The sequence below is a fragment of the Urtica dioica genome, chromosome 2 (genome assembly GCF_054948205.1).
Source record: "Urtica dioica subsp. dioica isolate 48M chromosome 2, U.dioica_male_clone48M_v1_H2, whole genome shotgun sequence".
In the NCBI taxonomy this organism is placed as follows: domain Eukaryota; kingdom Viridiplantae; phylum Streptophyta; class Magnoliopsida; order Rosales; family Urticaceae; genus Urtica; species Urtica dioica.
This window is the reverse complement of record NC_142757.1, coordinates 30098093-30119273: the sequence shown is the minus strand read 5'-3', so window position 1 is coordinate 30119273 and position 21181 is coordinate 30098093. Positions and strand designations below refer to the sequence as shown.

The 21181-nt window shown below is 37.5% G+C and overlaps 1 protein-coding gene across 1 annotated transcript; it reads right to left on the bottom strand.

Annotated features, from left to right (window-relative positions):
• Nucleotides 1–8190: 8190 nt before the first annotated feature.
• LOC149404296 (peptide transporter family protein) lies at nt 8191–10888 on the bottom strand. Its single transcript, XM_089605015.1, has 5 exons — nt 10232–10888; nt 9608–9665; nt 9412–9529; nt 9210–9327; nt 8191–8666 (listed from the first exon to the last, which is right to left on the bottom strand). Exons 1-5 carry the CDS (start codon nt 10793–10795, stop codon nt 8607–8609), a joined length of 918 nt encoding a protein of 305 aa, XP_089461141.1. The 5' UTR covers nt 10796–10888; the 3' UTR covers nt 8191–8606.
• Between the last annotated feature and the right edge of the window lie 10293 nt (nt 10889–21181).

Here is a 21181-nt window from a genome sequence, read left to right as displayed (position 1 = left end):
ATGTACATAAATAGACACTACGACTCTTCTTGTGGGCACCATTGACAACAGAAATCTCGCCGCGGAGGTGTGTTTGTCGCCGCGGCGAAAATAAATCGTCGCCGCTGCGAATCTAAGATTTCTAAAATATGTACTCTCGGTATCTTTCTTGACGCGGTGACTCATATTTCTCACCACGACACGTGTTAGATTCCGCGGCAAGAAATCTAAGTCGCCGCGGCGAAAAGCACCAATTTTTGAAACTGAAATCAGTGTTTATACGGTACTGAAACCCGTTTTAAAAACTGGTACCTGAAAATAATCTTCAAATCCAAAAAAAAAATAATCCAAATCCATGGCGACATTTATTTCTCGCTGCGGCGAGATGCTTCTACAACGCTTATTCTAAGCGTTGTAGGAGACTCTCCCCGGCGACACTAGTTTCTCGCTGCAGTGAGTACTACCCAAAAACATCTCGCCGCGGCGAAATATTTTCCTAGCTGCGGCGAGGCTAAATCCCTGAACCCTAAACGTCCTAGTCACGGCGAGATGCTTCTACAACACTTATTCTAAGCATTGTAGAAGCCTCGCCGCGGCGACGTTGATTTCTCGCCGCAGCACAAAAATATCTCGCCACGGCGCAGAGTGTACGTCGCCATGGCAAGAACATAATTTGAAAGATGCATGCTTTCGGTAAGTATCTTGCCGCGGCGACTACTTGTTCTCGCCGTGGCGGGTGATTCATGCCGCAGCGAGAATTGTACATCGCCGCGGCGAGACTCTGTTTCCCAATCTCATTTTTCTACATCTACTCTCGCCGCAGCGACGTTGGTTTCTCGCCGCAGCGAGCATCTTTATACAACGCAAATTACAAACGTTGTAGAAAGTCATGCCGCTGTAACGTTATATTCTCGCCGCGGTGGTAGACATGAGACTAAATATATAAATTCTCATTTCTCGTCTTTTTCACTTATAAATCTCATAACTTCACTCCGAAAAAGACTTCTAGCACCATTTCGACTCATTTTGCGTCATCATCATTTACAAGTCTCATCTACACATCCAAATCATGTAAGTTCTTCTTTAACTTGTTCCAAATGTGGTTCTCTTGATAGTTTACTAATTAGAATTGGTAATATTTGGTATAATTAGAGTTTTTCTATGAAGATGAGAAAGTGGATGTGGGAGAATAGATTTTACGAGATATATCGGAAATGTGTAAATGAGTTTTGTGATTTTGCTAGAGAGAACATGGTAGATGTGAAGTATATTTGTTGTCCTTGTATTCAATGTGGAAATCATAGACATTTTTTGATTGATGTCATTTGGACCCATTTGTTTGTATATGAAACAATTACCTTGTATCAAAGATGGTTCTACCATGGTGAGATTTTTTGTTCTATGACAAACGAGGATAACAATGATGTTGAAGATGATATTGATGATATGTGCAGAATGATGAACGATTTGGAGGACGATTTTGTTGAAAGACCAGAATTGTTTGACTCCATGATGAATGATGCGGAGACACCATTATATTAAGGATGTACAAACTTTTCGAAGTTGTCATTTTTAGTTACATTATTTCACTTAAAGGCGTCGGGCGGTTGGATAAACACTAGTTTTACTCTATTATTGGAAATACTGAAAGAAGCCTTTCTAGACGATAATAAAGTACCTTTAAGTACGTATGAAGCGAAGAAGACTTTAGGCACATTAGGCATGAAGTACGAGAAATTTCATGCGTGCCCAAATGATTGTGTTTTATATAGACACGAGTATGAAGATTTAGATAAATGTCCGATGTGCAAAGAGTCAAGGTGGAAGAAGCGTAACATTCCATGTAACGAGGTTAAAGGAGTTCTAGTCAAGGTACATATATTTTCATTACTTGATTAGGAAATACATGTAGCTCATATTCATTATTTATTATTGATTTTATTTAAATATATTTCAGTCATTATGGTACATTCCTCCAATGCTGCGCTTCGTCGAATGTTTAATAGTGTCAAACACGCGAAGAACATGGTTTGGCACTCTGAAAAGCGTATCAATGATGGTATGTTGAGACATCCTGCTGATGCTTCACAGTGGAAATCCTTTGATTTAGGGTATAAGGATTTTAATGTTGATACTCGAAATTTGCGTCTCTGTCTAGCTTCTGATGGTATGAACCCGTTCAGCATGATGAGAAGTAAATACAGTGTTTGGCCGGTTATACTTGTGAACTACAATCTCCCTCCAAAGCTGTGTATGAAGAGAAAGTTCTTGATGTTAACGCTTCTGATTTCAGGACCGAATCCACCAGAAAAATATATCGATGTCTATTTGGCACCGTTGGTCGATAATTTGAAGATGTTATGGGAGAAAGGGATCGAAGTCAAAGACGCTTACCGTGGAGATTCGTTCAACTTAAGGGCAATGTTAATGTTGACTATTAATGACTTTCTGGCCTATGGAAACTTGTCAGGATACTCCGTGAAATGCTCGATTGGTTGTCCGATTTGCATGAAAGACACATCTTCCATCCGGTTGAAGCATGGTAAGAAGACTGTTTTTCTTGGTCAAAGAAGATTTTTACCAAGAGATCACTCGTATGGAAGGTTGAAACATGCATTTGATGGAAATACAGAAGAACGACCCCTCCTAGAATTTAGTCTAGTGAAGATGTCTATGAGATGGTTAAAATCGTCAATGAAGTGCTTGGGAAAAGAAAGCGGAGTGCTAGTAATAAAGAATCGTTCAAAGAGAATCCTTGGAAGAAGAAATTGATTTTCTACAACCTTCCTTATTGGAAGACATACTACGTTCGGCATTGTTTGGATGTTATGCACATTGAGAAAAATGTTTGAGAATTATTTATCGGTACAATGTATTTAAATTTAAAATTTCATTTCTAAGATCTCGCCGCGGCTACATAATTATCTCGCCGCGGAAAGCGCAATTCGCCGCGGCTAAGTACAACTCTCATCGTGGCGAGGGCCTTTCTACAATGCTTTTGCTAAACAATGTAGAAGATTCACCGCGGCGACGTATAATGTTCGTCGCGGCAAGACAAACACGCCGCGGTGACACTTGTGTGTCATTGCGGAGAGGTTATGTTTTAAAAAACCCATGCTCTCGGTATGGTTTTCGCCGTGACGACTACTTTTTCTTGACGCGGCGAGAAAGTAGCGTCGCTGCGGCGAGGACATGTTTTAAAAAACTCATGCTCTCGGTATGTTTTTCGCCGTGACAATGTTTTATGCTCGCCGCGGCGAGAACCTTTCTACAACGCTTATATAAGCCTTGTAGAAACTCTCGCTGCCGTGAAGTATAAATCTCGCCCAAATGATTGTGTTTTATATAGACACGAGTATGAAGATCTAGATAAATGTCCGATGTGCAAAGAGTCAAGGTGGAAGAAGCGTAACATTCCATGTAACGGGGTTAAAGGAGTTCTAGTCAAGGTACGTACATTTTCATTACTTGATTAGGAAATACATGTAGCTCATATTCATTATTTATTATTGATTTTATTTAAATATATTTCAGTCATTATGGTACATTCCTCCAATGTTGCGCTTCGTCGAATATTTAATAGTGTCAAACACGCGAAGAACATGGTTTGGCACTCCGAAAAGCGTATCAATGATGGTATGTTGAGACATCCTGCTGATGCTTCACAGTGGAAATCCTTTGATTTAGGGTATAAGGATTTTAGTGTTGATACTCGAAATTTGCGTCTCTGTCTAGCTTCTGATGGTATGAACCCGTTCAGCATGCTGAGAAGTAAATACAGTGTTTGGCCGGTTATACTTGTGAACTACAATCTCCCTCCAAAGCTGTGTATGAAGAGAAAGTTCTTGATGTTAACGCTTCTGATTTCAGGACCGAATCCACCAGAAAAATATATCGATGTCTATTTGGCACCGTTGCTCGATAATTTGAAGATGTTATGGGAGAAAGGGATCGAAGTCAAAGACGCTTACCGTGGAGATTCGTTCAACTTAAGGGCAATGTTAATGTTGACTATTAATGACTTTCTGGCCTATGGAAACTTGTCAGGATACTCCGTGAAATGCTCGATTGGTTGTCCGATTTGCATGAAAGACACATCTTCCATCCGGTTGAAGCATGGTAAGAAGACTGTTTTTCTTGGTCAAAGAAGATTTTTACCAAGAGATACTCGTATGGAAGGTTGAAACATGCATTTGATGGAAATACAGAAGAACGACCCCTCCTAGAATTTAGTCTAGTGAAGATGTCTATGAGATGGTGAAAATCGTCAATGAAGTGCTTGGGAAAAGAAAGCGGAGTGCTAGTAATAAAGAATCGTTCAAAGAGAATCCTTGGAAGAAGAAATTGATTTTCTACAACCTTCCTTATTGGAAGACATACTACGTTCGGCATTGTTTGGATGTTATGCACATTGAGAAAAATGTTTGAGAACTGTTTATCGGTACAATGTATTTAAATTTAAAATATCATTTCTAAGATCTCGCCGCGGCTACGTAATTATCTCGCCGCGGAAAGCGCAATTCGCCGCGGCTAAGTACAACTCTCATCGTGGCGAGGGCCTTTCTACAATGCTTTTGCTAAACAATGTAGAAGATTCACCGCGGCGACGTATAATGTTCGTCGCGGCAAGACAAACACGCCGCGGTGACACTTGTGTGTCATTGCGGAGAGGTTATGTTTTAAAAAACCCATGCTCTCGGTATGGTTTTCGCCGCGACGACTACTTTTTCTTGACGCGGCGAGAAAATAGCGTCGCTGCGGCGAGGACATGTTTTAAAAAACTCATGCTCTCGGTATGTTTTTCGCCGTGACAATGTTTTATGCTCGCCGCGGCGAGAACCTTTCTACAACGCTTATAGAAACTCTCGCTGCCGCGAAGTATAAATCTCGCCGCGGCGAAAAATGTACCTCACTGCGGCCAGACTCTGTTTTCTCAAATTAACTACTCTCGGTAACTTTTTCGCTGCGGCGACTTAAAATTCACGCCACGGTACGATACATACGCCGCGATGAGGAGTGATTTTGCCGCGGCGAGATAAGACTACAACGACCACGTCATTCAGATTTCACATTTTTTCGCATATTAAACATGTTTTTCAACTAAAAAATGACCATTCAAATAAAAATTCTACAATCAATGAACATTAACATATTGAAATTAAGATTAGTCTCAAACATAGAATTAAGTCTCAAACACACATTAAATAAAACACAATAATCGAGTCTTAAACTTAAACAAACCCAACGAGTCTTAAATTGAAACTTAAATTAAAAAAGAGTATGAAATTTATAACTTATAACATAATTTATAAAGAAGAGTTGGTGTTGTTGGTTCTTGAAATATACGGTGGCCACTATGGTGGTGGGTACGCCGGATATTGAGGAGGTGCCATATGCGGTGGCCACTATGGTGGTGGGTACGGATAATCGGAGTATTGAGTATATGAAGAAAATAACACTTGGTTCTCCTGGTTGATGTCCCAAAGAGAGTAGAGATCGTTCAATTGATTGATGTGAGAGGCGCCATACTCCGCTTGTTGGTGCATATACTGTTGCGTGTGCTGAAACCCGCCTACGAGATAGTTAGAGCAATGAGCAATGTAGTCGATGGTGGCGGGGTCGACTACCGGAGGTGGTTGTAATTGCAATAGGGGCTCGTTGAGTGGTGGTTCATCGTCCCCCTCTTCCTCCGCTTCCTCCTCTTGTGGTTCCTCCCTAATCTTGTACCGATCGATAATTTTATTCGTAATAGGCCCCATAGGACTCTTAAACATATCCCTTTTCGAGCGTCCTACCCCCATATTTGTACAAAGGCCGGTAATGATTGACGGATATGGCAAACCGTTTCGTTCATTAGTAGAGTCGAGGATCTTCATCCAATTATAGATTAATCGACCGACGTTGATAGAATGACCTTTTATGATGCAGAACAACATCTAAATACGACCCTCGTCGAGAGTGGTGAAGTGCTTGATCGGAAAGAGACGAGCGCAAAAAAAAAAGTAAATTTAAGCTTTAGCAATCCTGGTGAGTCGTTCACGCTTGAATACCCTTTTTCCTTTTTCAAGGACCCAATCCTCTCCCGAATGCACATCACCCTCACCATCTCCTCATGGTTGCAAGTTCTTAACCATTCCCGATAGCCCTCATTGTCGAAAGGCAGGTCTGGGTTCCCAAGCAAATCGTTGATAGCTCCGACACTCACATCGACCTTTCTACCTCGGACCGTCACAACATCTTGATCGTTATCCGGTAAGTTTGCGTAAAATTTGTACACGAAGTTTAAGTTCACATCAAACTCGGGTACGGCACAATACTTCACCCAGTCGTGACCTTGAATACTGTTGCGGATTAGCATTCCTATTTTGGTGTCAGTGCTCACATTGAATCGTCACTCAAGGATCACACTAGGCGACGAGATTTTATCGTAGCGTTCCTACGCGGCCTTGGTAGTAAGATACTTGTATTATGATCCGCTTCAGGAGACGCTTGACGAGCTCTCCTACTTTTACCTTTACTATGACCTTTGGAAGAGCTCGGAGCCGTGGCGCTCGCCAGAGTTTTGATTCGAACCATTTTTCACATTTACAAAGCATAATCATAAACAATTCAATCTCAACATCTACAATCAAAATAACCATTTTAAATACTATATCAATTCCAACTCAATTTAAACATAACAATCTCAAATTCATAAACAATTCCAACAATCGCAAATTCATAACCAATTCCAACAACCAATCTCGCCGCGGTGATGGCTATGTCTAGCCGCGGCAAAAAACGTACTTCGCCGCGGCGAGCCTCTTATACAACGATTATTCTAAGCGTTGTAGAAGGTCTCACCGCGGCGAAGTCCATTATTCTACAACGCTTTGACTATCCGTTGAAGAAATTTGTTGCCGCGGAAAAGAAACACCTGTTGCCGCGGCGAGGATTCTAAAACGGATAGTCTCAATGTTGTGAAAAATCTGAAATATACTAAATTCTACAACACTTAGCTATAAGCGTTATAAAAACACTCAGTTTCTACAACGTTTAGCCATAAGCATTGTAGAAACACCAACTTTCTACAAGACTTATGTTAAGCGTTGTAGAATCCCTAGTTTCTACAACACTTATTTTAAGCGTTGTAGAAAATAGGTTGTAGAATCCAACATTTAAAGTAGTGTGTTCTGACATAGTTTGTTATATATGCATCTCCTTGTGTTTAGTTAACGATCTATATTTATTACACAGTCGCTGGAATTAGTTACAAACTTGTCACTATTTTATTGTATTTTCTACAAATTTGTCAATAATTCACTGAAGTTAGTTGCAAAATTCTCATTAAGTCACTAAAATTAGTGACAAGTTTGCAACTATTTCAATGAATTAGTTACAAATTTATCAATAAGTCATTGGAATTGGTTACAAGCTTGTAACTATTTTATTGAATTACTGACAAGTTAGTCATTAATTCACTTGAGTTAATGACAAGTTCGTGACTAATTCCAGTGAATTACATACTAACTGGAGTTGGTGACACCAATGTCACTAAATATTCAAAGGTTGTACAGATTTAGTGACAATAGTGTCACTAAATCTTCAAAAGTTTGAAGATTTAGCTACTGAGAAGTGTAACAGAGAAGGTGAAGGTACATGCAAAGAAGGAAATACCTTTAAGGCAGGTGGTGGTTGTCGGTGTTTTATGGTGGTTCTCCGGTACGCCAATGTCTGGGTTTATTCTTTAAGTTAGGAAATGAAAGAAGAAAAGAAGAGAAAGAGAACCGAAAGAAATGGTGAAGGATATGGTATTTGAAGAGATGTTTAGTCTGCGGGGTGTTTATCGAAGGAGGGGAAATATAGAAAAAAGAAAACAAAGAGGGAAATAGGAAAAATAGGAACAATAAAGTAATTGCACTATACGCTTTCAAACCTGGAATCCTAGTTTGATAAATTTTTCATTTTTATAACAGTCGTCAAACCCCCACAAAAGTCTTGGCAATTTCGCGAAATAGTTTCACAGAAAGTCGAGTGATGTAGTGATACAGCGATTTTAAAGAACGAAAATTTGTTGATTTATAATTGTAGTTCCGTTTTTCTTTTGTTCTCTTAATTGTTTCGTTTCTTACAGAAAAAAGAAAAGAAAAAGTTATTAAATCGTTTTGAATAATTTAGCCCCCTAAAGAACTTTTATGACTTGGTTTATGTGAAAAGCAATGATTCTCCAAATTGTTTGAACTCCCACCATTAAGCTTCGGTACAAAATGATTTAAGTGTCTTACAAATGGCTTCTTGAGATAGTTCAGTTTTTTTTTCCAATTGTACATTAGAGATACAAAATTTTCATCAACATTACATCGACTGTCGGTATTTCTGTAAACTGGGACCATCGGCGAAGCACCCAGCACTAGACACACCATTTTAACAATCGAGTAAGACCTGAATTTAAAATTGACATTGGTAACGGGAGTATCGGATTGCCTTTATCTTAATTCCAGAGTACAGTCCCGTTTGAATAAAATGATCTGCACACCTCTCGTAACCATATTCCACTTCCATTGTTGCTCTTTCAACCACCCTTCTTGTCAATGAGATTGTATGTGAAGATAGAGGTGTTTAGTGCATCCCAGAGGCGTTGTAATAGACTATCTTTGTCCGTTGACTTGTGCCATGCCAGGTCTATACTCTCCAATTCCCAGCAGGTCCTGAAATATATATATATATTATATATATATATATATATATATATATATCACTAATTACTCCTCTCTTTTAAATGAAGAACAATAAAGACAACACATAATAGGTACTAGCCTTGCTTTAGGATGCTAGTCGGAGTTATTGCAGCAATCGATATGGTCGGAATCAATGAACCATGAAACCGTATCATATATCTAAGAAAATGACTGCTAGCAAGACTTATTTTATGCAAGTTTTCTTTTAGATGAAGTCTGTCTGGAAACAACACACAGATAGTAGATACAGCAAATTCTTTCTTCAATTATTTCCATTCTTGGAATCTAATCAAAATTCAAAATTCCACAGCAAAATATATGCCTGCACTAAGTCTGTCAGCAGTATGCCTGCACTATTCGACAATTCCAAAAAAAATTATAACCTTCAGGATATAGCATTTTAAGAAGATAGAAAATGCACACAGCCTCTTGCGAACGAATTAAGTGTGAATTTAGTTGGACAGAACTGACAATTGTTTTTTAATGAACGTTGTAGAAAAAAGGGAATTATACCTGGCATGCTCTATTTTTGGCTCTGGTTTCTGCTGTACTTGGAATATCATGATTTGGTTTTTGAAATCTTTTCTCACGCCGCTCACACGAACCCCATCCATCTGAAAATCGGCCGCCCCTGATAATTCAGGTAGTAAGAGTGAGAAAAGTGCGCAAGAATTAACGACATTTTATATAACTAATTCACGGGCAAAAACCATACTGCATGTAAGCTCGAACCACAAACTCAGCACGCTGAACGTTACGCTGCTCATCAAACTCTATCGACTTGTCTTTGATTTCATAAGAGAGGTTGAAGTAAAATGATATCTTCCTCCACCCTATCAAAATAAAGTGACCTCTTAACTCATTTTCTAAACCCTTAATCAATCTATACAAGGATAGTTACCGTGCCATACCTGACTTTTTTATGAATGGATTCCCTGAAATCATTGTGAAATCACTTTTCTCCAAAATCTGCCAACAATATGACAAAAGGAGACTGTGATTAGATCCATACTGATTCCTCAAATCACCTTCATTGAGTACTCTCAGTTAGCACTTTGACATGAAACAGAGTGCAGAGCAATGATAAGAGCGAGAGTAACATGCGAGAGAAGGATTGCTTCCGTCAACATCAAAGTAAGAAACCTAGCTTATTAACTAAGACTACTATTTTAGCAAATCTGCCAACATGAAGCCAACTTTGTACCTTAGCATTATGACATCCAAATCCAATGTTAGAAACATATCAACCCAATCCTCAATCAGGATTAATGTTTGACTCTCAGTGTCTTTAAATTCACAGCCCTTGAAACACCTCAGCCAAACAGGCTTTTTTCTCTTCCAATTTTGGATATTTTAAACACTCAAATCACTCTGAAACCACCAGCAAATGATACTGCAAAACTGTCTACTACCCAAAAGCCTAAACATATCATACCAGACCAGACCTGACCTCATAAAGCAGTTCAACAAGCCAATCACTTGAGCATAGATATCAAGTAAAAGTTTAGATATTAACATCAAGTTTCGTAATGTACCGCCATAGCTGCGTTCTGATACTCCTTGAAGAGCGAAACCGAAGGAAACATCCCGGACAAGCAATGGCCCGGACTCTCCTTCTCCTGGCTTCTCGCACAGCTCGCCGGCGAGCACTCCGATCCGGGAAATGTCCCGATCTGCGGAGACAAATACTTCTCCGGCGAAGAATAAGAAATCGCTCCTGGAACTGGAAGTCTTTGAGCACTTCTAACCACGACCATCGGACTCGTCTCTGCTAATTCGGAAGAACACGTCCTCCCAACCTTCCTCGGCGGCCGGAAAACCCAGGGCTCCTGCAAAACCTCGCCTTCTCCGGAGAGTTTCGATTCGGATTCGGAGTAGCAAGGCCTAGGGTTTTTGGAAGATCTTATCGGCGGAGATGAATCGTAGATTTTCGGCGGCGGCGTGGGAGAATTGAAAGTTTTCGGGTAAGTGATGGTGAGAGGCTTCCGAGACTTGGACGATGCGGCGGCCGAGGCTGCGGCGGCGGAGTCAATAACGGCCCACAGTGTGGCGTCGTCGAAATCCTTGTCGTCGGCCACCGCGTAAATCGATGACGCCATTTTCGAGGATGAAAAGGAAGTAGACTGATGAAAAGCGCGTAATGCTGATATTCAAATTCAATGGCGTTTTTGCCTGATGCGTCAACAATTTTTATGTGCACCGTTTTTTACATAGTTTTGTTTTTAAAAAAAGAAGAGTTTTTAGAGAACTTTTTTTTTTTTTTTTTTTTTTGTAAATGATAGGTGTTTGTTAAACAATTTATAAAACAGTTATTGCTGTTAATAAAAACTGATATTGCATTTGGTAAAATAAATATATTATAATAAAAATATTTAAATACACATGTTTTTAAAAATTAAATAAAATTATTAATATGATGATTTATATGCATATATATGAAATATAATTATAAACTAGACACATATGGACAACAAAAATTTATTTAATTTTTAATATAAAGTTTTTTTAATTATTGACAAAAATTTAAACTACAAATTTATGGTTTCTACTAAATTTGCAGCAATCTCATCTCTTAACTTGTACATACTACTCGAAGAAGTCTGACACTCTTCATCTTGATCTTCAATTGTGTCGTTTTCATTCCATTCGCCATCGTCCACTGTCTCATCAAATATTTCAAAATCCACTCTTGTTTTGCATGCATTCGAATATAGTTATACAGTGCATAGTTGCGTTAACTATTTTTACTTGATTTTTGAATGGATAACTCGGTATGACATTCAGGATTCTCTATCTTTTTTTTCCACACTCCAAAGCTTCGCTCGATGACGCTTCTCAGAGAAAAATGCGCGCGATTGAAGATTTCTTTGCTGGTAGTAGGTTGAGTTCTTCTCGTACGAAAATGCTCTAGATGGTATATTTGACCTTTATACGGACCAAGATATCCGGGCAAACTAGGATAGCCAGCGTCTACCAGATAATACTTCATGTGACAGATCAAGTTGAATAAAATGATTTAATTTAAACTATATACAAGAAAAAGCTATAAAAAAAAAAATTATAGTCATACCTTCTGAAGGTTTTGGAAAATTAATATTGGTATCACGAAGAGCGGCAGAGAATACCCTTGAATCATGCGCATGACCTTTCTTACCAGAACGCAAAAGTGAATTTCATATAGAGATCACATACAGCCAATACATTTTGAGTGGAAATCTTCTTTCTACCGATAAACGGTACTTGATCTGCTTGAGGTAAAAATGCTGGAACGCGAACACCATCTATAGCACCAATGCAATCCTTAAAAAAAAAACATAATACATCAATTAAATTATACAAATTTTGTAATACGATATTGATGAAAATAAATCACAAAAGTATGATGATAATACCTTAAAATGTGTCATATATCTTGAATCATTTGCTATTTCTTTGGGAGTACTCTTAAATTCTGGATCAGCAGGTTTTATGACATCCACTCACATGAGACATAATATATCCAATGTCTACGAAAAGTATCGACTTATCGTCTCACCAGAATGTTGAAACATCTATTGCACTAATCGGTTTTCTAGACCATGTCCTAGAATCATTAGAGTCATTCCTAAAATCTCCAATGCAGTCATATGTCTTGAACCTTTGAATCCGTAACTTGTTTCCAAGTTATTGCACAAACTTATGAAAACTTCTTTTTCCATTTTGAACATTCTTTGGCACCGAATTCTGTTTCCCTCAACATCTCTTGAAGGAAAATATGCCACGCTTTTTTTAATCCATACAAGGAACTTTATGTATGTATGTATCATAATAAATTTGCATCAAAATGAGCAGTTTTCTTTATAAGGACAATGCATTCGTTATTTTCTTTTTTGGCAATAATTTCGAACTCATCATCTGATGTGGTATCCATTTGTTCCTGAAAACAAATATGTAATATCGTAAGACCAAATAACATTCGATGAAATCATTATTGATACCAAAAAGATAACTTAAGGTGTAAAAGAAAGTAAGTAACCAAGGAATATAAACGAGACTAGCATTCTCATATTGTTTGATTATTATAGTAAAACAAAATGAACAACAAAGGGAAATTAATTAACCAACAAATGCAAAACAATTAATGTAGTTCTCATATAAGGTCGCTTATTAAATACAATCGATTAAAAATTCAAAACCGCGAGACATTTTGAGCTCCTCCTGAGCCATAAACTAGATTATACTCGTAAGTGAGCCAACAGTTTTGAGCATGTGGATTTTTCATCGTTGCAAACCAATATCAGGAAGTGACAAAACAACTTCCATTATTCCAGCGTACTAGTACTAGGCAAATCTTTGCGTACTACGTATATGTTGTCGCTTCGCTCTTCTGTTGCCTTCCCAAGACGTTCAATTTGAGACTATAATTTGACCGCTCCACTAGCTTTGCTCCTTCCACCAGTCTTTTTAAACTTTGGAAAATTATTGAGGTCTAGGGTATTTTTTTTTTCTTTTTTTCACATTCTTTTGAGGATTCGGCTGAGATACAGGATCCTCCGATTCATCACTTCTTTCTTTTGAGATGTCAGCACTAGGAAATGTCTCATTACCATCGTAATCACGAGGGTTAGTTGTAGATGAAAATGCATATACTCCAGTTGCAACTATATCCTTGTACATAGTATCTAGTTTATCTTTGAAGTTGGGAGAAATGCTTTTTTTGCGAAATTTTCTGAATTTTTTATTCTCATACAAAAAAAAAGTCTTATCTTAGTTGTAATTTAAATTTGAAGTTTTTAAATTTATTTATTTTATTGATACAAACCTTTATTTTACTACTACACCACTCTTTAGTTGCGTCAACGGTATTATTGTTACCATTCCATCCAATGTCAGTTTCTTTTCCGATCAATTGCTTCCAGAGTTTTCATTCACCTTACAATACTCAAGCTTATTTTGCAACTGAGCTTTATCGTATATTTTTTGTGTTTTCTGGAAAATATTTTTAACCATATTCTCTCATCCTATTTGGTGAAGCTTGTTCCCGGTCGATGTCTAGCTTCAATCTCCGCAAAACAAACATCGCATAAGATAGCAACCGCATCATTATCTCATATTGCTTTTGTTCGAGATCGTGTATCTTGATTTTCAGTCATCTACAAATATATATTTTTAATTCAAATAAATTTTTACTACATTAATAAAATAATATTTAAAAAATGAATTATTTGTACTGTGACATATAAAAATAGTAAATATTTAACTTTCAAAGAGAGTTTCATTTTTTGTAATAATAAAAAAAAAACTATTGACTCTAATTGTTAAAATAATTCAAGCTTGTTTTTTTTTTTTTTGTATTAATGAATTTTTTTAATGTATTTTAGGAGATACATTCAAAGCTTATTTTGAATGTATTTTAGGAGATACACTCGTATTGTTTGAATGTATTTTTGTACTGTTTATTTAATTGTTAAAGTAAAGTTTTAAAAACCTATTCTCGTTCCCATTATCTTCAGTGAGTGAGTCTTCTATTTCTCTTGTCGACGGAACCTACACCGCGTTTATATATATATAGAGAGAGAGAGAGAGAGAGAGAGAGAGAGAGAGAGAGTAAGATACAAAACGTCAGGGAACCGAAGGCGGAGTTTAGAGCTCGCAATCAAGGTAAGCTCTAGTTATTTTCTTCAAATCTGTTGTACTGAATATTTTTTTTTTCTTTTGATGTTATTCTTCACTTCGAATTTAGGGTTTATGAATTTGGGGTTTTGGTTCTGTTATTTCTCACTCCGATTGATTCATTCGTATCTTGAAAATTTTACTTCAAATTTGATTACAACGCTAGGGTTTTGAGCTTCGGGATTATTTTATTTCTTGAGTTGAATATAGGGTTTTGAGCTGTTTTTTTTTCGACCTTGAGATCGGCGTGGATTAAGGCTTGCCTCGGGATGACACAGAAGAGGTGGACGAGGCGCTCGGCAGCGGCGCCGAGGTGGTCGGCGACGGTGGAGTGGGCGGTGGAAGGGTCGATGAGCGCGAGTTTGACGTAGGAATTTGAGTACGCCAAGAAGATGGCGAAACGCGTCGAGCGACGGAAGACGTAGGTCCTCTTTCTCGAGCTCGCCGCGGAGGAACGGCCGGGCTGACTCGATCAGGGATTGCAGGTCATGACGATTCTCTTCTTTTGATACCGAATAAGAAGATAGGTTTGTTTTATTCCTTCATTCTTCTTTTGTAGAGTTCGCCCATTTGAGCTCGGCACTTCGCCTCTTGTAAACAGCAGAGATAAATAAAAGTTATTCTTTTATTATTTCGTATTAAGTCTTCTTTTAATATCATTTGTTTCTTATACAAAGTATTCTGAGACCCATTAAATAAATCATATATAATATTTCTGATTGTTGAGATTTCGACATCAACAATTTGGTGCCGTCTGTGGGAATCTTCAGAAAGACCAACATCGAAAGAAAAACAACTCTCCCAAAAAAGAAATATCATGTCTTCCACCCCGACTCATTACGAATCAGGAGAAGAAATTCCTCCGGGGATCAGGCCAATCCTGGATATGCTGAATAAGAAGCTGGAAAATCAGGAAGAAACCAACCAAGCTCTCAACGCTCGGCTGGACTCCCTCACGACCCATCTGAACACTCCGGATCCATGATATGGATCCGGCAAAATGACCACCTCTGAGTCGGCTCGGAATGCGACATCAGCTGCATAGACGAGCGAGCTCTTCCTACAGGCATCCGACTGGACTTTAGTGAGATTCAGGTCTCCTGAGGGTTAGACCAGACCCCTTGTCTGAGCTTCCAGCTCGGGGGAACTTTAGATGAGGCTGCCCCGGAGGCTTGAAATGATCCGATCAGGCTGCCCCCGCCCCCACCGGCATGAGCACCCTTTGGGTCCTTCCCAGCAAAATCTGGACCTCGTCTCTCGGTGATCTCGTAAACATTCGTTGCCCAAATCTCGGGCGAACTGAATCAGACCATGATAGATTCGGTCAAAGTCACGACCATCACCCCACTGCACAGGGACTTCGCTATTCTCAGAATGGCGAACCCAGCATGACTGAGGTTGTGAAATTTAAGGAGTCTATGGCAGCCGAGCTGAGGGTTGTCCATTCAAAGTTTCATAGTGCGACCAGTTCGGCCCCTGAAATAGACCGACTCATGGCAGAAATAGGAAGGACTTTGTTCGCTAAAAACATTACCGACGCCTGGAAAGTTTGCCTCCCGCGGTACAATGGCACCTCGAACCTGAAGGCCTATATTCTATCCTTTAGAATAGCTATGGGACGAGCCATGCTGATAGAGAGAGAGCGAGAGGTAGGTTACTGCCAATTTTTTGCAGAAAACCTATTTGGAACCGCTTTATAGTGGTTTTCCATATTAGAGCCCAACTCTATTGATAATTTCGCGAAACTATCTGCAACATTCCTGAAACACTACTCGATGTTCGTCGATGACGAACGAACGATGGCCGACTTTTGGGGAGTCCACAAAAAGAAAGTGAACTCTTGAAGGGCTTTATGGTCTGTTACAAGGATGTACTATCCAATATATCAAACATCGACCCTGAATCTACCATGACCACTCTGAAGAACGAACTATGGCACGAATCAAGATTCATGTTAGAGATGACCGTTAACCAACCCCCCACTCTAGAAGACGCCATCCATAGGGCCGCAAACTATGCTAGAGCCAAAGAAGAATTCACCTCTTTGGCAAAAAAGCATACACTACCAGACATATGGGATACAACTACAGTTTTTTTTTTCAACTTCAGTTTAGCCTTTTAATGGAGTCTTTGAATACAGACTACGGTCACCTTTTTTTTGGCCTATATTAGACTCTAGTCGAATATAAAACTGTAGATAATGGTCTACTTTTCTCTACAGCTTATATAAAAAAGTAGTGGTTTTACTAAAAAAATTAAAAATGATCAAAATTTCACCATTTTAAAATGGAGGGAAATTTCCCACAAAATTTTGGCACATTTACACTACAGTCAAAGGTAAAGATGGAGTTGTAATACTTAAAATATAAAAAATTAACAAAATTTTACTATTTAAGTGTGGAGGGAAATTTCCCACTAATAATTTTGTTTAACACAGTGTATGAAATCTTCAAATTTGACTAAGTATAGAAACAACACTATATTCACTTAGACAAATTGAATAGTTTCTTTATTTTCTTTGCTTCACCGTAAAAACATCAAAAAGAATAAAAAGAAGAAGAAAGAGAGCTAGAGGGAGCGAGCTAGAGAGATTCCGAGAGTGAGAGCTAGAGAGAGCGAGCGAGTAAGTGAGGGTTGAGCGTCGTAGGACTTGTGTTGGTGAGATCTCGTCCTTCCTCTGTTCTTCGTCTTTCTTTTTCCTTCGTTCATCTTCGTTTCTTTAGTTGAATCGCGTCTAATCTTAGTCTATGGCTCCGTTTCATTTCTTTACAAGGTCTTGAGCGCGGATTTCTGGTTAAGGAGAGACAAAGAGTCCGTGGTTCGTTCATTAATAAGAGGTATGAGTTTCTATTTGAAAATTTCTTCTTTCTTTTAGTTCGATTTAGGTTTAGAAATTAGGGGTTTTGGATTTCTCTTGCTTGTTCTGTGATTTTTCGTGGTATATGGGTTAGATTGGGCTCGGTTTGTTGTTGTTCTTGATCTGAAATTCTTTGACTTAGGGTTCCTGAATTCGTGGTGTATGTGTAGTTCGTGGCACTTCTGTTTTTACTTTCCTTCTTCGTCATTCTCGGTTTAATTATCATCACATCCCTTGATAATTTGGGGAAGGAAAAAAACTTATTGAATAAAATGAATTTAAATCACCTATGGTTAGTTGAGATTGCTCTGGCATTGTGAGATAATATTTGTTTTTGGGTTCGGTGTGGGATTTGGATTCGAAGGGTATTTGGTTATAATCAAATTAAGATTGATTTTTTGACGAAGCTTTGTTGGGTATAGTAAAGTAGGTAGCTTGGAAATGCGCTAATTGGGGGATTCAAATTACACTAACCAAATGCTTGTTCTTTACTTGCGCGTCGCTAAACTGGTGTGTTCTTTCTATAGCTGCATTTATGTTCTTGGTTCTTTTGGGTAAAATAAATAAAGAAATAATTTAGGGCACATCATTATAAGTTGTAGAAGTTCAAAACTCGTGTTGAGTTTTGAGTATTTTGATTAAGGGTTGGGTGTTTTTAAGGCTGTTGTGCTGATACTTTCTCCATGTTTAATGGTACATTGTCCTTTTTTTATTTTTTATTTTATATGAATCTATACTTGATATTAGAGGAAAATGACATGGTTTGGTTTAAATTAGAAATTCATATGATTTACGTATGAAGTATAAAGACTAATAAGCATCAATTTTTAACACTTGCTTAAGTACCATGGGTTCTATTTTTTTTTTAAATCCCGTGAACTTGCATAAATAATGTTGTTTTGTCTCACACATTTGAGTCTCACCCCGTGTATTTGATACCATGTTAAGTATCTTGGGATTTCATCTATCACAAAACCGATATAAAATGAGTTTAGTAACAACTAGGTTCCATCATTTATATTTGTTCACTTTCTCATTCATTCATTGCGTAAATGAAAATTAGTCTAAAAATTTGGAATTCACGAGAGTTAGGTTTACATATACTGTGCGATTATGAAAAGATTTAAGAAAAATCGTACTGGGAAATCATAACTTAAGTTCATAAAGAAGTGAAGAGGACTTTCAATTTGGTTTCCTGTGATGTATGAAAAGTCTCTTACACAAGATTTATAATTTTGTACTAATTTGAAGATCTCTAGTTCCGGAATCTTAAAATTTTGTTACATGTACTTGAAGTTGAAGTATCAGATTCCAAGCCATTGATGATCATATAGGGACATTTTGTGTGTGTGTGTGTGTAGTGTATATATATATATTGAGTAGATGTCGGGTATTTTTATGATACAATGGCTGCAAAGAAGTGAGATGCCCGAACTTTTTCTTGTGAATTCGGAGTTTGAGACTGGATCCGAATTTATTTCTCTCTTTTCTCTTGTTTATATAGCATTGAATCTCTTTTGTTGTAATTTGTAACGGAACTTCGATGTAAAGGTTAGCAAGGACACTGCTGCGATTAACAGAGAGCTCCAAACTTTGGAGAAGCAGTCTGTTGTCGAGGGACATTTCACTGAGCTGATTACTGAGGCAATGAAATCATATGACCAGACCTTTTTCAATCAAATATTTCAAGGTAATAACATAACATGAGTACCTAGAATGGAGTCGTATTTCAGCATTCTAAAATATGATATTACTTTCATTCTAGGCTGTAATAAGGATGCAAAAACTGCAAGATAAAAAAAATCTATTTGAGTGTCAATGAGCTCTCTTTTTTGCCCTGTTTCCTTGCAGTGCTGATATTTGGCATGGTAAATTTTGCGAATAACTTGAAAAAAAGGCTTTAGTTATGTATCTTCATTGTATTATTATACTGCAAGTTTTGGACATATTATTGGAAAAGCCTAGACGAGATTAGTTGTCAACTTTGTCATTCTCTAGGCTGACCCACCAGAAGACTGAACCAGTGATATCATATTTTAAATAATCAAATCTTACAGCATAAGATTCCGACACTCTTAGAAACCGTACACAAAATCAATGACAGTGCAAAGCTGCATTAGTTTTTGCTACTATGTTTTTAAATGCTACTATGTTTAAATTTATCATATTAGTATAAATACTACTATGTTTAAGCTACAAGGTTTGAATGATAAATTGGAACCCCATGGACACTCATATATGAGTCTTTGTTTGTATAAATATGGCCTCTTTAAATTTTATATGGTCAACGCATAATAACAAACGTTCCCCTAATATGCATGTTTATACAAACTGACAACTCTGTTTGTGCTTATTATTTCTTTCCTTCCTTTAGGCCTTCATAAAGGAATTCTGCAAAAACCTGGAAATCATAGGAGTTCTACTAGTTTTTTTTCTTTGATGTCTACTTTTCTTCTCATTCTTGCACTAATTAGTTAATGATTTCTACTCATATGTGTGAGAAGGATCTGATTGTTGTTAGGTTGGGCAGTTATGAGAAGTTGTTGATCTTTATGAGGTAATTCTGAACCTCATATGCCTTTCTTACTGTAATCATGATGCTGAGGCTGTGTATTGCTCTATTGCTTGCTTTGAAGTTGGTATGGGATTTTGGATTGGTTTGTATTAAATATTATTGAATGATTGCTATAGTGATATTAGTGTTGAGATATTGATATTTATCCAACTATAGTGTGTATATATATTTCCTTAATTTGTTAAGTCCTATCAAGTGTGTAGATTTTATTTTATTGAAAAAGGTCGTTACTTTGCTTACTTCAATTGCTTAGTTTCTGTGTATCTTTGCCTTGATTGACTGATTCTTTCAGGCGATGACTCTCTATGCACGTGTTTGGAATCAGAACATTATAGCAGAGCTGCTGGCCTCCTACTAATGGCCGCCACCTCCGACATCGTGTCCTCCATCTCCCGCCATTATTTATTTTTGTGGATGTTGTTTTTTTCATTGTCTTGTATAAACAGAGAAGTAAAAGCTGTGACTCCGACTGGGATTTTCGCACGAACTCATTCAAGGTAATTCCTCCGGGTTATTCGACTTAAGACTCCGACTGGGATTTTCGCACGAACTCATGTCTCGCCGGCAGCGTCGCTGTGAAATCTCTGATAAATAACGAGCTCCGAGAAGGTGAGGTCTCCAATTCCATAATGATTTGGTACATTTTGTGAACGTCTTGACTTTTGAATGCCATACTTGTAATTTGTTGTGGAAGTTTTGGAATTTGTTGTGTGTTTGACATACTTGTAATGAAATGAGATTTATGATTGATTTATTGAAATATGAGTTTTTTTTTTTGGAAATTATTAGGTGTTTTTTGGATATTTATTTATTATAAATGTATTTTATTTATATTTATTTAAATATATGTTTTTAGTAAAAAAAATTCTCTACATAAATAAGATGTAGTCTATATTGTTAAAATATAACTTCATGAATATAAACTACACCTAAAAGATGTAGTCTTCAACATAAAAGAATGAAGTTATAGACAAATATATAAGACTCCAGTGCAATAGATGCCACAAAAACACAGTAGTCTGTCAAATTCAATTAATTAAAACTACTTTCTAAAGCTGTAGTGTTTATACACTCTTAACTTCAACAACTACATTTTAAAGATGTAGTCTTCAATAGAAAAGAATGGAGTCATAGGCAAAGAGATAAGACTCCAGTGCAATAGATGCCACAAAAACGCCGTAGTCTGTCTAATTGACTCAATTAAGACTACTTGTTAAAACTGTAGTTTTTTTATCTTATGTAATTGAGTTCTATATAACTACAGCATAACGTTGTAGTATTTATAGATGCCACTAGTAAGACTACATCTAAACAATGTAGTTATATATTTTAACTACAGTCTTATAAAACAGATACACTACGGCCAAACACTGGAGTCATAATCAAAGAGATAAGACTCCA

Excerpts from the sequence above, each read along its gene's own strand:
- LOC149404296 (XM_089605015.1), bottom strand. The coding sequence starts at position 10,795 with ATGGCGTCATCGATTTACGCGGTGGCCGACGACAAGGATTTCGACGAC. Across the intron at positions 9,666-10,231 it reads ATCAGAACGCAGCTATGGCG|ATTTTGGAGAAAAGTGATTT; the intron begins GTACATTACGAA and ends TATTGTTGGCAG. Across the intron at positions 9,328-9,411 it reads GTGGTTCGAGCTTACATGCA|GGGCGGCCGATTTTCAGATG; the intron begins GTATGGTTTTTG and ends CTGAATTATCAG.